Source organism: Vicia villosa, linkage group LG2, assembly GCF_029867415.1.
Source record: "Vicia villosa cultivar HV-30 ecotype Madison, WI linkage group LG2, Vvil1.0, whole genome shotgun sequence".
Classification (NCBI taxonomy): Eukaryota; Viridiplantae; Streptophyta; class Magnoliopsida; order Fabales; family Fabaceae; genus Vicia; species Vicia villosa.
Window position 1 is genome coordinate 141,996,958 of NC_081181.1, and position 18,341 is coordinate 142,015,298.

General features: G+C 31.2%; 1 protein-coding gene across 1 annotated transcript; it reads right to left on the bottom strand.

Moving 5' to 3' along the window:
• Positions 1 to 6,769: 6,769 nt before the first annotated feature.
• Positions 6,770 to 13,224, bottom strand: LOC131652279 (uncharacterized). The gene is made up of 10 exons (XM_058922100.1): positions 12,997 to 13,224; positions 12,510 to 12,726; positions 12,238 to 12,395; positions 11,988 to 12,133; positions 11,393 to 11,455; positions 11,220 to 11,312; positions 8,346 to 8,507; positions 8,078 to 8,181; positions 7,567 to 7,730; positions 6,770 to 7,475 (listed from the first exon to the last, which is right to left on the bottom strand). The coding sequence occupies exons 1-10, from the start codon at positions 13,205 to 13,207 to the stop codon at positions 7,228 to 7,230; spliced, it is 1,566 nt and encodes a 521-aa protein (XP_058778083.1). The 5' UTR covers positions 13,208 to 13,224; the 3' UTR covers positions 6,770 to 7,227.
• Between the last annotated feature and the right edge of the window lie 5,117 nt (positions 13,225 to 18,341).

Sequence of the window (18,341 nt, forward strand, 5' to 3'; positions counted from 1 at the left end):
TATTGTCATTGATAATCATTTGGCTGTTGAATTTTTTTTTTTGAAGTTGTACTATCTGTATGGAATTATTAACTATTCATTCTTTATACTTATCATTGTTATTATTTAATTTTTTGTACTAACAAAAATGTCATGATGTGACGGTTAAAAACATTATGTATGGGTAACTTATAGGTCTTTGCGAATGAGGGGCGGGTGATCATTTCTTCGAATCGGCATATATAGTTGCATGCGTTGAGTATAGATGATCATATATATATATATATGACTATAAAGGAAATGGATCGTCTGCTGCGTTTTCCCAACAGCCATTCCTCCTGCTCCAATTCTAGTGGCTCAGAACTAATAAAAAATAAATAAACAAGAAAGATATTTTTTTGAAAAATGAGAAAAGTTTAAATGAATGGCTGAGATAGGAGCCGAATGGAAGCCGCAGCAAATGTGTTGGAGAAGATCTAAATTCTTTAATGATTATTCTCGCCTAAAGGTGTAAATCATCGCATTAACTTTTGAACAAAAGATATTTTTTTTTAAGTAAGACAAAAGATGATATTTTTAATTAACATAAATTATGCGAGGTGTTAAAGTGTAATCAATATTTGACTAGTTATTAATAATGTGATGAGGCAATTAGTTAAATGTTTGCTGCCATATAGTTTGATTTATTATAATACAATGTTAAGTGTAAAAAGTAATACAGTTGAGAAAATAAATTTTGTATTCTCAACTCTGAAGTACCGATGCAATGTGTGTTGCTTAAAAGTCGATGAGATACACCAAATCACCCGATTTGAATTTAATGATGGTAATGGCCAATTATGTTCAAACAAGTGACCCCACAACATATCTGTAAGCATTATTGCTTTGAGAGAATCAAACAAAAACATCAATATGAACCAGAGGGCCATATAAGATGTGATAGCACAATGCTCTCATGGCCTCAAGTAAATGAATTTTTAAAGTAAAATCATTTGGCAGATATAAAAGAGGTACCAGAAGTCAAAAACTATATTCAATTCAATCATAATAAGATATTATTATAATATCTATAAAATACTTACAAATCTAAAACGTGTTATTTGAAAAAAATTGTTAATATTATTAATAAAATAAAAAGAAATTATTTCATTTCAGTCATTGTCGGATTGGTCTAAAATAATTAAACAAGTCCAAAATTAGACATATCAACTAACTACTACTAGTATTCTTCAAAGAAAAACTAACTGCTACTTATTTTCCACAAGAAAAAATATATCAACTGTCACAATTGATTTGATTTTAACAATTTGCAAGATGCTATAAATTGAAGGAGATATGGCATTAATGCTCTTCTATCGTTCAAATTAAAACTTGATTGAGACACGGTATTATGGGTATTATCTGTGGTGTACCCCAATATATTCTAGTTGCATCTGTTCTACAGTTTCTGGTTTGGACTTGATGCTTTCATAATGTTGTAATTGTAAGTTATATAAGAACCTTAACTTTACATTTTTTGAATTATTTATAAAGGTTGATATATTCTTTATTAATAAAGAATAATTTATCTCGTTAAATATAAGGAAGACAAACGAGCATGTACGTCCCGTTTAGACATGTCTTATAAAAAATAGAACAGAACGGAACAGACATAATTAAGAGTGCATGTTTAAAATTTTTGGCCCGTTCCACACTAAAAATGAGGGTGAATCAGAACGGGGCCTGCGGACACTAAAAATTTAAAACCTAAAATTCTAAAATTTATTACCTGATATTCAGCAGGATTTAACAATGATGTGTTGTTTCTTGAGTGCCAACATAAATTAGAAATGGTTATGTGGAATTGTGGCCATCAGGATAGCCACCCCAATCAACATTAGTGAATGCTTGAAGTGTGAGTTCAGCCGTTGTTCCATCTCTAATGAATTTATGTTGAGATAGAATAAGTCTTTTTTTAGGGAATAAGCTATATGCAGAGAGAGTAGTGTGGTGTTCCATATGTTCAGTGGCGAAGCCAGAAAAATTATAAAGTCTGGGCAAAATAAAACAGACTTTTTATTTTGTCAAACAAAAGTATAATTTAAAATAAAAGAGATGAAACATAACCTTATAATAACGTGTTATATAAAATCACGAGACAAATGTTCTTTTTGAGACTTCTTTTTAGTAAATGTTTGAATAATATCAATATCATCAAGTGACTTGAATATCTCATGCTCGGTGTAACACATCATCAAGTCATTGAACCACACAAAGTTGATTTTATTGCGCAAATTAGACTTCATAATATTTACTGCTGAAAAAGGTGTTTCAACGGATGTTGTCGACACCGGCAATATCAAAGCTAACTCAATAAGTTTGTAAACCAATGGAAATACCAAATGTTTCTCAGTTTGAACCATCTTCATAACCAACGGATGTTGACCGTGAAACATTTCATTTACTTGAAGAACATAAGTTTCAAGTTGATCCCTTATTGTTTCACGGTCATCATCAGAAAAGTCAACATCATATATATTTTAAATTATTTATTTAAATTATAATACTTATTAATAATTATCAAAAATAATTTAGTAAAGTTCATCCGTGTATCGCACGAACAAACATATAATTATTTTTTAAATTAATAGTAGCAGATGGTTTTAAATACGTGTCCTATGTACAACAGTAAATGTGAATTTTTTAAATTAAAATAAGATTGATAGTGAGAGTTTTGTAATCCCCTATTTAATTATTTTTTAATCTTTTTAATATATAAAATTGCCCAAATTAGTGTCCTATTTTTCACTAATAAATTGATAATATTATAAATTAATTATTGTAAATTGTCATAATTGCAAAAAAATTGTCTAAATAAATTATTTATATTCAAATAGTCATATGATGAATTATAGTTAAATTTTAAAATTTCTCATAATCAATAAATTGATAATATTATAAATTAATTATTGTAAATTGTCATAATTGCAAAAAAATTGTCTAAATAAATTATTTATATTCAAATAGTCATATGATGAATTATAGTTAAAATTTAAAATTTCTCATAATCACTTATTTATAAAAAATAAATAAGATCAAAGTGTATATTTTAAAATGTATAATCATTTATTGAATTAATAGTGGGAGGTGGTTTTGATTTTTGAATAGGTGTTCTATTGTATTCATAAAGTCCTATGCACTAGTGATTTTTAAAATTAATAAAATAAGATAAGATTATTAGTTGAACTATATTATAAAGTTAATAAACTACCCTATGTTGAAATGCAATAGCTATGCTATATAATTTTCTAAAAACACAGCCTGGGCAATGGCCCAGTCTAGCCGGAGCTTAGCTTCGCCTATGCATATGTTTGAGAAAAATGGAATGGAGAGAGATTGTATAAAGTAATGAAGAAATAGAATATCATTTCCTGTTATGAGAAAACATAAACTATGCAAACACCACTACAAAAGTAGATACTACGACCAAGGTTGTTAAAATCTCGATTTAAAACCTAAACTTTATAGATTTTACATTTTTATGTCAGTATTTCGTGTTAAATCGCAAGTAAATTTCTTTTATGTAAAATCGTATTCTCAAACGATTTTAAGTGATTTAAATCGCTCTGAAATCAGTGAAATCGTGTAAAATCTTATAAAATCGTTGAATTTTACTCTTTGCATGATTTTACCTTTTTTTTTGTCAAATTTTAAAAAATCACATTTTATATTTTGGCCTATAAAAATTTTTCTCTGACTTTTTAATTTTATTCACATTCATATCGTGATTATAATATTGAAGACTCTTTATAATTTGGAGATGAATTTAATCAAGTGGAATATGAATATCCTAATAAAGATGATATTTTAGAAGGATTGAATTTTTTATTATTAAGATGAAAACACTTGTTTTTTTAACTAGAGAGACTTATGAAACTATTGGTTTTTTTGGACAATATTTTGGATATTACTTTTTAATATTTGGTAAATAAATTATGTAGTTTGATACAAGTTTGTGAATATAACACCTTATTATAGTGATATAGTACATTTTTTACATTATAATTAAGTTTAGAATTTAAATTAATAATGCCTTTACAGTATATATATATATATATATATATATATATATATATATATATATATATATATATATATATATATATATATATATGTCGTGTATATAAATTTAATATGAGGTAAACTCCATGATTTTACGTTTTGATTTTACATTTTGTTTTTACCTAGGCAAAACGAATCAAAGTAAAAATTCGATTATGACAACCTTGACTACGACGTCTATTTCATCACGGTTTATCGAAGAATTATTGTCGTATTTTAAAAATCATATGCTATCATTTTTATTTATTTTTTAATTAAAAATATTTTACATAGTATCACATTTGAATGATTGTATTTGAATAAAACAATCATATTATATTTTGTAATATTTTACGGTTAATAAATTTGTTATTTCTTTAATATATAGTAGTATCACAATAACTGTGGTGAAATGTTATATTTATATTCAAGAAAACATAGTTTACCTTGTCATGTCTATTCATTTGTTATTGTCTTACGAAACGAAACATGCATTCAGCGTAGAGCTGTCAAAATGGGCTACCCGACCCTAAACGGGCCGGCCCATGCGGGTCTTGGGCTTTTCAGGGGCGGGCTCAAAAAGCCCATTTTTAAATGGGCTCCATTTTTACTATCCCGGCCTAGCCCTGTCTGAGCTGCGGGCTACTCGGCCCTAAATGGACCTCGGCCCTAAACGGGCCTATTTCTAAAAAACAAAAATTTCTCCTTATTTTTCTAATAACCATACAATTGCATACAATAATACTTATATATGAATTTTCATATCTAAAATTACGATTTGTAAATAATCTATATAAGTTACAATTAAAATGTAAAACAGTATATTAACTTAATTTCAACTATTCAAAATACATCAGAAATTATCCAATGTAGCACACAAAATTAAATAACTTGTTTCAACAAATTTTGAGATATAAATATTCATGACAATTATAATTTTATAACAATCATAACAATTATAAAATTTTATAACAATTATAATTAGATTGATGGAATATTATTTTACAGCAAATTGTTATATATATGATTTATACTAACTCTATCCTACCATAAAAAATTGCATCATAACTTTTTAAATCTCATTTCAACCTTATTTTTAATTAGAATACATCATGGTGTCTTTTCTATACTATCTACCTAATTATATTAGGATAATATCTTTTTGTTTGAAATTAAGTCAAACCATCAACTTTTGTTTGGTATTTATACCTTTATAATACCAAAAAAAATTAAAATATATAATACGCAAATTGTTTATAGCACACCTTTATGAATTAGGAAAGAAATTTTTTTAGTTATATTAAAAATTTTAATTTTTTTCGAGCTGGCGGGCTACCCATGGCCCATACGGGTCGGCCCATATTTTTTAGGGCTTTTTAGGGCCGGACTTAAAAAGGCCCAGATGTAAATGGGCTCGAAAAGTAAGGCCCAAGTCGTAACTATTTTCGGGCTTGATGGGCCGGCCCATGGGCTTCGGTCCATTTTGACAGCTCTAATTCAGCGTAGAGAAATCATTTGAATTTTAATAATTTTTTCATTTCCATTAACAAAAAGAACAATCATATCGTTTCATATCTAACTCGTTTAACATTATTTCTTTACCATCAATATCATTCTCCAATAAACGTGAAAAAACATCATCGTTATCGAGAATCAAAATAATATTCATAAAAGAATTCAATTGAAATTGGGTGTTTTGCATTAGTTGGAGGTAGATAATATAAAATAGTAAAGCGACATTTTCTATGTCGGTTTTTTAAATTTTTTGTTGATAGTTCTATTTATGTCTTTTTAAAAATTTTGTGTCATTTAGTCAAATTACATAACAGCAATTGACATATTCTAGAAATATTATTTAAAAAATAAAATAAGATTATAAGTCTATATCTCTTAGAGAAATATTTATTTTCTAATATTATTTAAGTATTAAAATATAGGTTTAAATAAAATTGACACAAGTATACTGTTTTTTTTGTTGTAATATTATTTGTTTGATTTTAATTTTTGTAAATAGATATAATTTTATTTATAATTTCTATTTTATTTTTTTATAAATTATTTGTATCAAAATTGTAATTGGTTCTTTAAAATTTTATATTAAATTGAATTAAATTGAATATTATACATACTATAAAAACTAATTTTGATATAAATCAAATTTACAAAGATTAAAACAAAAACAAAAACAAAAATCATCAAAAACAAAATAGCATATATTTACAATCACCAAAGCAAAAAAAAACTAAAATCAAAAGATATAATTACACGGACTAGAAATATATTCAAACAAAAAATGTATATCTATATTTGCCTTTAAAGAGTAATATTTTATAATAAAATGGTATTATAAACATGCTTTTAAACATCTTACTAGTAACTAGATGAATAATAGTTGTATTAAATACTACCTATATCATTAAATATAAGAAATTTTTTAATTAAATTATGACAATTAACAAAATGATAGTAGTATTCAATTTGTTAATAATTAATGTTATTCATACAAATTTGCTCTTGAATAAATAGAGTTTTTTTTTATATATTTTTATATAAGTATCGATAGTTAAATGCAGAAAAATGATGTAAAATAAATAGAAGTGAGTTGTTAAAGAAACAATTAATGCTGTTAAAAATTCAAAATCTAAAAAAAAAAAAAAAAAATTTCGTAAGAGCCTCATATTTAAGGCAGCACAAGGTAGTATTAATTAAAAAATCAAACCTTTGATCATCCAGTTGTTAAATCTTTGGGTCTATTTTGACGAGTCTTTTTTAGGCAATTTTGATCGTCATCTAAAAATAAACAATCCTGCTTGGACAAACACGATAACATATTAAACCAAAGACAATACCACATGTTAAATGTTCCATTATAAGAAGGAAAAAAACAATTTTCTAAACCTTCCTAGTAAACGGGAACCGGAAAGTGATAAACCACCACTACTCTTCTAGCTCTAGCACAGACTATGGAGATTGAATATCTACATATTTCTAAACCGTGAACAACACTACTAATCAACAAAAAAATATACACCATTAAAGCTTATCTAATCTACAACATTGCCCTTCTATGTAAGAGAACCAACTATTACACAGGCATGTGCAACCCTCTTTCTTTCTCTAAGCTACTTCAATGAAGCTGTCATCATTTTGTGGAAAAACATGACTGGCTCAAGACCACAACCACCTCCGCTGCCGATCATTTCTGGAGTTGGGTGTCACACTAATCCTATCTGCATTGGTGGACAACCATTTACCAAAATCAGGAGATTGAACAAGCTCTTCCAAGGCTTTTTCAGTGGACTTCTTTGTGAACTCATCCCATTCTGCAGCTGAATATTTTCTTCTTTCAGGTGTAGTGTGTATGATGGATGGATATAAATCCTTTGTCCGCGTTTTAGGTAGTGACCTATTGAAGCCTGGTGACATATATTTAGCATGTTATGCACAGCTTATGTTGAAAACTGAAAAGTGGCATGATTTGTATGGAATTCAAAAGATGGAGCGAACCTTGTTCTGAAGATTTGCAAGGGGTTATAGGGGAGCTTTTACGCTGTGGCCGATTAAGTGTAGAGTCCTTCATATTGTCGTAATGCTCATCATCTTCATCATCAAAAGGTGACAAATTATAAACATGGGATCTCCTGTTTTTCTTGGGTGATTTAAATAAACGCCTGCAAAAGTCTCTCATGATCTCAGTGGTGTATAGTATAATAACTTAAAGAAAAGACTAGAGACTGGTAAATGTAAATTTAAAATATACATTAATCACTGTATTTTACAACATCCCATCAAAGATAAAAAGTTACAATCTTTTTTAATTTAGCTCTACTTAAATAACCAGAGTTCACTTTAGATAGAAAAGTGGCATGTCTACCAAAAAAGAAAAGACATTGTGCTGCTATAAAGGTTTTAGCATGGTGAGGTTTAGAAATGCACGTGTACTATCACAGTTAATAACTTTCCTATTGAAAGGTGTAGTTATTGGTTATTGAAAATTATGAAGAAACAGTGGACTAACCTGGGTAAGCGGCGAATGAATCTCAATCTAAGCACCCTTTTCAAAGAGGGAACGAGTGAGCCACATATTAATGCCGACGTTCCCAGCAGAGGATCCATAGAACTCTGGAAACAACATACTCTTGTTAAATTTGTAATCATGTGCTACCACTGTATTACTCTACTATGCAGGTAAAAGAGATGCTAAAAATGAAGCAAGAAACCAACATAAAGGAAATATGAAGATGTAAATAAATAAAAAGAAAAATCAGAATGTTAAAAAGAAATACCTGAAGAATCGTAATAGCGGCCAAAATCCTTATGGCCCATGCAACAAATAGAGCAGTGCTTAAATCCACAGATCCCTCTTCAGTCAGGACAAGCTTTTTGACCACCCAGAATCCTAACCAGGCCCCAGCTATGGCAACAAAAGTGAGCAAAAATATTGCCAGCTGCATTTGACATTTCACGAGTTAAGCATTTAAAGACAATCTAGACAAGAAAGGGCAAAAATAATAAGCAGTGCATACTGCATACATATAGAAACCGTGTAACAAATTCAATACAAAGGGGGACTGCAAGAAAGAAGAATGTTCCACTATGTACAATGGGATCAACTATATGGGTAAAATTGTTTGATAGCTGAATATCCCAAATTTGGAGTCTATTCAATCTCAAATTCTCTTCTAGGCATATGTTAGTAAGAGGCCTCTTATCAAGGATCTATGTTAGAATGAAACCTGGAGATACAATTAGGCTTGTAGTAAATTGTTTAACTAATATATTATAGGCTGTTTGTTTAATGATTAATAACTGTTTTATGTAGCAGTTATGAAATAGGACAGCAGTTAACGATTGTTGTATTTTATGCAATTATATATAGGAGTTTAGGACAGAGGCAGGGATGAGAATATTTTTCAATAGGTTTGGTTTGGGAGCGACTAGGCTCTCTAAGTCCTAGAGGTTTGTTTAGTTTCATGCAGTTTCTATTTCATAATTCTGTTTCCTGTAATAAGTAATTGCCTATGTTGGACAGTCTCCACAAAGAAGAATAATAACCGTGAATGTTCAGTTTGTACATTCTGAATAATAAGATATTTACCTTTTTGTAATATCATTGTATCCATTATACAGTGTCATCATCCAACTAAAAATTTGAAAAACTGCTACAAAAATAAAAACACCACTATTGTGCTTGAAGAGTTCGAGGCCCCGGGTCTTACATGCATTCTCATTCTCAACAACTCACCGTTCTTTCTTACAGAATTAGTTTTACTAAAGTTACTTAGGATCTATACTTGGTGTTAAGCTTGATTATTAAATCTTTTTTTGCCATACTTAGGATTTGAAAATCAAATATTTATACAAGAGAAAGAGGCAGAGAATGATTTTTCCAATATGAGACTAACGAGAGAATAGTTTGCCGATGGGGAAGAAAAGACTAGGTAAGCGTATAAAAAGAGAAAATACACTTATTCCCTTTTTGCTTTCATTTCTGATTTGTTTCTTTTAAACCCTTCATTATTTTCTTCTTTATACTCTCAAAAATTTTAAAACACAAACAAATTTGAGAGCAAATGACAAGCACATAATGCATAAATGACGAGGCCTCGGGGAGAGGTGCCTATCACTTTAAGATTTCACTCAAGAGGGGCGAGTTAGTAGAGGATAGCATTAGGACTAGGCAACCGGCAATATTCTGTTAGTATCTCGTTGTTATGATAGGGAACTATTTATATGGGTGTGCCCAATATCTGAACTGGAGGTGAGAAAGGGGATATCTTTCATTTTGGGCAGTTTTAGACTCTTTCATACTAAACAATATTCTTAGTATTTCCAATCTGTTCATTTGCGTCATCTACTGAATCTGTCTAATAAACGATATATTCAATTTGATCTGGTACCCTAATAGCCAGCATAAGCAATCGAATTGCCCGACAGGGATACTAGCATTCCTACATATTAGCATTCCCATTATACAGTGTCATCATCCAACTTCCCCAAGAAATCAATTACTGCTCACAGCTTCCATTCACTATCCCTTTACAGTGATTCATTTTAATGGATTGCAAACAATTTTAATCAGGTGCACACTTTACAATGCATGATAGACCCATAGTGGATTTATTTGCAGTGTTCATATCTGTGCATTTACTTTTTCTACTCTATTGTATTTCAGCTTACTCAGGTTCTGTTGATTGGCCCTGCCCCTCCTTGCCTAGTACTGTCAGACAACACCAATGAGCTGTTGTAAAGTGATAGTGACGCCGCAAAATGCACAAGGCAATTACCGCCCTAACAAACTTCCCCAAGAGATCAATTACTGCTCACAGTTTCCAGTCACAATCCCTTTACAGTGATTCATTTTAATGAATTGCAAAAAATTTAAATCAGGTGCACACTTTACACTTAGTTAACCAATAAAAGATTATATTGCTGGCAGTTAAAACTGCAGTTGGCAGTTGCAACTATCATCTACTGTAGGAGTATCCTATAGACAATAATCCTATCACTGCAACGATTTCATCTCTTTGAATCAGAAAATTAATATCAGATTCTCTAAAATTCTCTCAACAGGTTTTCTTCCACTTTATCATATTTTCTTCCATTCTCACCTTGATAGTATCAAAGAGGTAAAAGGATCAAAGTGAATGAACAAAATAGAGATTGGAACCCTAAGTTATTATTCAAGAATCCCCAGATAAATATAACCAGAGTGTACAAACAATAGTTCTTAAGTCTGATTGTTTCCTAAGGCCTAACAAACTCCCCCGTATTTTCTATTTTTAGACAAATATAGTTCTGTTATCATCTCCTTCCTATTTAAGCCTCCTCGCATGCACCCATCGTACCATGGGCTGCCTCATCTCCTTTCTATTTAAGCCCCCCACCCCCCTGCATGCACCCATCATACCATAGGCCTCCTATTACACCAATACAAATCTTATCTCCCTTCAATGTACCATATCATTGCAGGAGTTCTACAGCACAAGGTTGCCGGTTACTATGAATTTTTCTTGCCAGGTAAATTTAAAGACAAAAGAGGTGAGCCCAACCAACATAACCATAATTTAGAATACAGATGAATAAAGTAAAATAAAATTACAAAAATCAATGCAGATGTTTAACTAAATTAGCAGAAAGCATGAGGATGACTTACATACAGGATTATACATGTCTTCATCAATTCCTAGCTCCGAAAGTATTGAACGAACCAAACCAGGAATATAACGGAGGAGAAAAGTCCCCAAGCCAATCTGATTAAAATAATGGTTATATGATCCATATTCATTGTAAAATATATGATTGGAGAGAGGTGTACTGAGGTTACACTTACAGCAGATGAATATAAAAATATAGCAAAGGAACTTTTCCGACCAGTTGGAAGTAGTTTCATTCCCTGTCAATTAGAAGAGGTAAATTTCACATTAAAGTCAACAAGAAATTTACAACTGTACTTAAATATAAAAAATTATTGAAATTGGATAAATCTCACGTTTCTCACGAATGTTTGAAAGTGAGACATCAAAGTAATAATCTGATAGAAAAATCGAGTCGAACCCTCAAAATCTAGCAACCGCATTTTAAAATTAGATAGCTAGACACATAAATACTCATACTAGTCTTTATCTACTTGATATTCAAAAAATTATTCCTCCCAAACTACCTGATTAATTAAAACTATAAAATCAACCAAACAGTTTCAGCAATCAACAATGTCAGTGTTACCTTGACCACTGGAATCATCCAAGATAAATAAAAAATCATCAGACGAGATAATTTACAAACAGGGCAAGAGAACTATTGTTGCAAGAGGAGAAGTTGAAGTTGAAAATTTGGTTGATTGCTCCAAAAATATTCATCATAAACAGAATATAAGGTTGAATGTTTAACAATCGAAATTTCAATAATTGAGGAACATACAAAGTTACCTGATAAAGAATGATCAATATCACAAGAATTATTCCAATTGCCATTGCACTGCTGTAATAAAATGCTAAAGATTGGCTTAAAAGGGATGCCGAGCTCATCAGGGTAATACCCAATATTAACAATATAATGCGATATGCAAAAAATTCTGCAAAGGCGGGGAAAATGTCATATTAATACTAGACATATTTGTTCTTGAAGGGTTATCAATAGCACCAATGCAACTTCTAATCATCAACTAAAAACACTTACCTTCTTCAGCAGACACCTCAAAATTCTCCAGTGTAGAGCCTACCGTCCTTATATCTAAGAGCTTATGGTCAAAAGGAGACATTGATCGAACCCAAGATCCCTTGGCAACTTTCTCCCACTGGCCTTGTGAGCACATCCCGATAGCGAGAGATGCATTCCTGAAAAAGATACAAAAACCTCTAATCAATTTGCTTATCATTTTTTCAAATCAATTAAATCAATATATACTAGTAGATAGACCATACACACAGTAGACAAAGCAGCATACTCACCTATGGAAGCAAACCTCTATATTTGGCACACGGACATTCGAATTTGCAGGCAACAACTTCACTTTCACAGAGTGGGCATATTTTCCCAAGTTTTTAAACCTGGACCGACCATGTAAATGAACTCTTTCAACAATAACAGTAACACCAGGCTTAGAACCAGGAGAGTTTCCCACGGGAAATCCACGGGATAGCTGCAGTGTAGTATTTTGAACAAAAACTGCACGCACACACATACAAAAATGGAAACCAATGAGATAAAAAAGTTTCAAAATCATCAACGAAATTAGGGTTTCGTTTCCCTACGGAGATATTAATATTATCCTTATCCTTATTTATCCTGAAAATGTAGTTACAAAACTGGACGAACTATCTTGAACGAGAGAAAAGTGAATATGCAAGAAATACTGTGGGAAGGAAAAGCAGAATAAAACCCTATAGTGGAAGAATGAAGGGGAAAAAACGAGGAGAAAGAGAAAGGAATGCTTACAGAGGGAGTGTTCATTTTCGTTGGCGAATACGAGAAGTGCAGAAGCCGAAAGGAAAATTAGGCGGAGAAAGAAAGCAGAGTGGGAAGTGAGAGGGGACGCCATCGCCGTGCCTGGGATCGGAACAGTGTATAAACGGTAAAGACTAAAGACGAAGAAGTGGCGCCCGATTTCTAAATAAGTAAAAGGTTGAGCGTAATTATGCAATTTCATACATACGGAGTATCAACTTTGAGTTTCTATCCAGTCACCCCAAAAATTTGACTTGCACCTCCAAAACTCTTGAAGCATTTATCCTCTATTAACTCGGTAAAATATAAAATTTCATTTCACAATTCTGTTGTATATATATATATATAGAAAGGAATTGTGAAGTGAATTTTTATATTTTTAGAAAAATTATTAAATTTATGAGCACTAAGGCTATGTTTGGGAGTTTGGAGGGGAGGGCTTTGGAAAATAGGAAGAATTGGATGAAAAGGATAAAAAGATTTTGGGTAGGAGGGTCTTGGAGGATTTGAGTTTATTCATAATACCAAAAACCCCATAAAATGGGGGAACTCAAAAATTGAATAGAAGGAGGGTTTTGGAGGATTTTGAAGGGCTTACATAAATATTCCAAATATCTTTTGGGTTGTTATAGTATTCTGAAAATTAAAAATTTACTAATGATAATGACTCTTTTATCATTCTAAACAAAATCATTTTTTCAAAAAATGTCAAATATTTTCCTATATTTTTTTAAAATTTCATTTTTGGAAGCCTTCCCCTCCCCTCTCCTCCAAACTCCCAAACATAGCCTAAGTATTAGTTTTTATTAGATTTTAATGTTATATCAGAATTATAGTGTAAAATAAAATCATGCATTTTTATTGTATTTTTAGAAATATCGGATGAAAATTGGTATTTTTCATGTATTAAAGGGTAAAATACATACTTTATCGAATATTTTGAAAAATCTGATATAAATGCATGTGTTTTTTCAGATTTTTTGAAAAATCCGATAAAAAAATTCATGTTTGTCACGGGATAGTTTGAAAACACTAGTAAAAATGCTTGCATTTATACTGAATATTATGTAAAAATCGATAGTGAGAAGTTTGTATCGGAAATTTCAAAAAACCAGAAAAAGCATGAAGTTTTTTGGATTTTTAAAAATATTCGATAGTTTAAATTTTATCATTTTTCCAGCGACGACCAGAGGATCAGACGACACAATTGCTTTTAGGCAGCATGACCGAGTTGAAGCTGCTATAGAGATGGCTCATGCGAGGAGAGATGGCGTCGAGGACTTGCATATCCGAGCAAGAAGAGTAGCCCCGATCGGTTTTCACAATAGGGAGATGGCGACCGAGCAGTTTCGTGCACCCTGCAGTATCCAACTTAGAGGGTTTAGACTTGTTGCTAGATGGACCAGAGATCTTGATGATGAGCCTGTTGCTGAGGATGTCCAAGCAGCAATTGAGAATCACATGAAGATGGTGGCTGAGATAGAGGTGTCACATCCTTCTGAGACGGAGGCTCCAACTACTACATAAGTTACTTTGCAGACGACTATTAAGGCGCCTGCTACAGGTGATATGGAGGTTACTCCTCTGGTTAAGATAAAGGTTACTGCTCCGACTTCGACAAAGTTGTCAGCACACATGGATTAAGGGTTTCTTAGATGGCCTGGTGACTGTTTTGTGCTCATTGAATATGTCGATCATGTGGCATTTAGATTATGATAGGGATATGTGTGTGTGTGTGTGTGTGTGTATATTATGTTGAACTTGTGTTTATTTATTATGGATACTTTGAAATTAACTGATGTGTTTTACATTCTTTGTTGCATGATCCATTGTCGTTGAAGGTGCCCGCCCACGGGGGAAAGATGAGGAAGTTCTTGGATGCCCCGATGCCACGGGAGATCATGCCAATTGTCGAAGAGTACAGTCTCATTTCATTGGTGGACTATTTCGCTGACGATGCTTGATGGTCAACTACTCACAAAATTTGCTGAGCGATAGCATAAGAAGACATCTTTCTTCCATCTTCCATTTGGTGAGATGATGATTACCTTGGATGATGTCTCTACTTTGTTCCATCTTCCCCTGGTAGGTAGTTTCTTCACTGTCCTCTCATTAGCCAACAACTAGCATGTATTATTGTTGTATAGGACTTGGAGTTACTAAGGAGCAAGTGATGGAGGATTTTAAGACTAACAGGGGTGCTAACTTCGCCTATCTTGCCTCTGGGATAAGTATAGTGAGCTAGTGCGTCAATCTATGTATGAGGTAACCGTTAGGGTATACATGTTACATCTTGTATGATGTATTACCTTAGCGGATAAGTCTTATGTATATATTGATGTGAAGTACATGTGTCTGTTTAGTATCCTTCCCCATGTCAACTAGGCATAGGGATATCTTGCACTAACTATTTTATATGATGCACTTAGAGAGACGACTTTCTTTGAGACTAGGCAGCTTGTCAATTATATAAGTCTATTTCAAGTATGTATTTTTTATTAAATGTAAAGTAAGATAAATCAAATTCAATTTTTTAATTTTTTATTCAATTTTTTTTATTTTATAAAATATTTTTTTTTAAATTTTCAATTAAACTAAATAGTGATAAATAAAAATTTCAAATTAAAAGACTAAAATAAATATATTTTTAAAATGAATAAAATGCAATAAATTTAAATATAATATTCATTTTTTTAGAAAAATTTTAAATGCCCGAATAAAATAGGGTCCGACACTGATATAATTTTATTGGACCATAAAAGAGAATAGTCCATGGAAAGGAAAACACACTAGCGGAGGGCCAGTTGCCCTGCGAACAGGGCCGGCCCTGTGGGTGTGCGAGAAATGCTACCGGACAGGCCTCCGACTATAAAGGGCCTCAAATTCGATAAATGAACTTAATATAAATAAAAAAATAAAATTATTTATTTATAAGGCCATTTATAACAAAGTATTACTCCACATGGTAGCCGAGTGGTAGCAATAGTGATTTTAGTTCAGCTTCATGTAATTAGATGCAACGCTACATGTAATTAGATGCAACAGAGTAACCAAGTGGTATGGGTTGGGTTGAATTCCTTTTTCTTTTTCTTTTTTTTCATTTTATGTATATTTGCTATTTTTAAAAAAACGCTGTAATTGTTTTTAAATTTTAATGTAATCAATTTATTTCTTTATCACTATATTGAAATATATATCTTCATATTTTATTTAATTTTTCAAATTTTATTTTAAATAATGATTTTAAATAGTATTATAATTAAATAATTAAATATTTATTATACAATTAATTTATTTATTAGTTTTTCATTATGAAATATTGTATAATATTATTTGTAAATGATACTTTAAAATTTTAGTAATTTTTTATTTAAATTATTATTAAATTGATAGTAAATTAATTTATTTCGATGAGTCAAATTTCTACATAATATTTCTATATCATATTTGTCTCTATATATTTAATTTTATTTATAATTTAAATGAAATATAATTTTCTATTAATTTGTTGTATTTTTTATCAAAGGCCTAATTTTAAAATAGAACAGGACCTCCAAATTGTTTGGGACGGCCCTGCCTACGAAGCTATAAGTCTTCGGCGCTTGAATGTCCATAACATGTCTCCTAATTGGATTTCATCTGTTTGGACTAATTCCCACTAGCCAATTGCCCATTAAATGTGAGTGATGAAGGGAACTCACAATGACTAACTGAAGAGAGTAAGTCAATAAAATAAATTGTTTCCTCCATGATTATAGGAGGAACAAGTCTTCTCTTAACCACTTTTTCGATTGTGGAGTTAGGGCAAACCGCCCCACTAACTCTTTAATACAGGCTCAATATGGCCTCTATAAATACCTCAATCTTAGGATTGAGGTGATGTATCCAATTTTTCCTAGAACAAGCAATACACAGAGCTTCACACCACTATGCCTATCTTCACACCACTATGCCTGAGCTAGCCTTAGCGTGTGTTTGGAAACACGTTAGTGTACCGCTGCCGTGCGTTTAGCCTGATGCTCCAAATTGGAGCTTCTATGTTTTCCACGTTTTTTCAGCCTCGGGACGTGAGAAATGGCATGCAAACGCGGGTCCAAACACATGCTTAAACTCTCCAAATACTCAAAACATCACATAAGGCTACTTTATTGTACTTTTTAGCAAATACACCATGGTTTTTCCACTATCTTGACTTTGAAGATCGAGAGGAAATCTGCTTAGTAGATTGGTGCTGATTCATGACATATTTTCTTCCAATGCCTTGTTCCTTGATTCTTTGGGTTAGCCCTTATTCTTTCAAACCTAGCATATATAAAAATAATAATATTTTTTTTGGATCTTTTCAAATATCCAAGGACACCTAGATATATCAAGGTAATTAAAACCATATCGAATTTTGAATCGGTGTAGATACTGATTTAGGGTTTTAAGGTTTAATCGGAATTGGATCGAGATTTAACTCAATTTAATTAAATAATATTTTAAATTAGTATATTATATTTCTTTCAATTTTTTTTAATAATATAATAAATAATTATACAAAATTGTAGTTGAAAAAATAACATATTTATGCACTGCAAGTCTTTTTCTTCAAGAAACTTTATTTTGATAAAGAATGATCAATATCATTAAGAGTGCCTAGAAAAAAAAGTTTTTGCATCGTGGGCTTTTTTATAATCTCAATTATCATAAAATCTTAAATTATGAAACCTTAATGAAATACAAACATCAGCTCCTCATTTTTCTCATCTCATTCTCATGTGTTGCACTCTTCTTCATTATGCTCTTCTTACATTTGTCTATCCTCTGAAATTTTGTTTTCTATTCTATCTATATATTTTACTAATTCATATTATGCAGCTGTAAATCAATCCACTTATCTTATAATACAAATTCCGTTAAAGCTAAACTATTTCCACCTCATGTGTACATGGCCGACCCAAGCCTAAGGCCAGTGAGAGGTCATCGCCTTAGGCCTTATATTGTCGGGCCTTTGAAATAGGCTTCAAAAGTTGAAAAAGAGACCTCTAAATTTATATAATATATATAAGTTTCAAGAAAATATCTATAAAGATGGGATGGTTGAGTGGTGTTCAATGCTCCATACTATGAAGTAATAGGTCACGTGTTATAATCTTCAATAGGTCATATATTTAATTAAATGCTTCAAAATATGTTGGGTTGGCCCTGCATGCTTAAAATGTATTTCATTTCAATTTTTTGTATTATCTACTCAGATGATTCATTTTCCAAGTTCAACTAAAGAGTATTTATAATTTATAATTGAAAAATATTTTTTCTTCTAAAAACAAGAAGAAGAAAAAAAGTCAAAATGT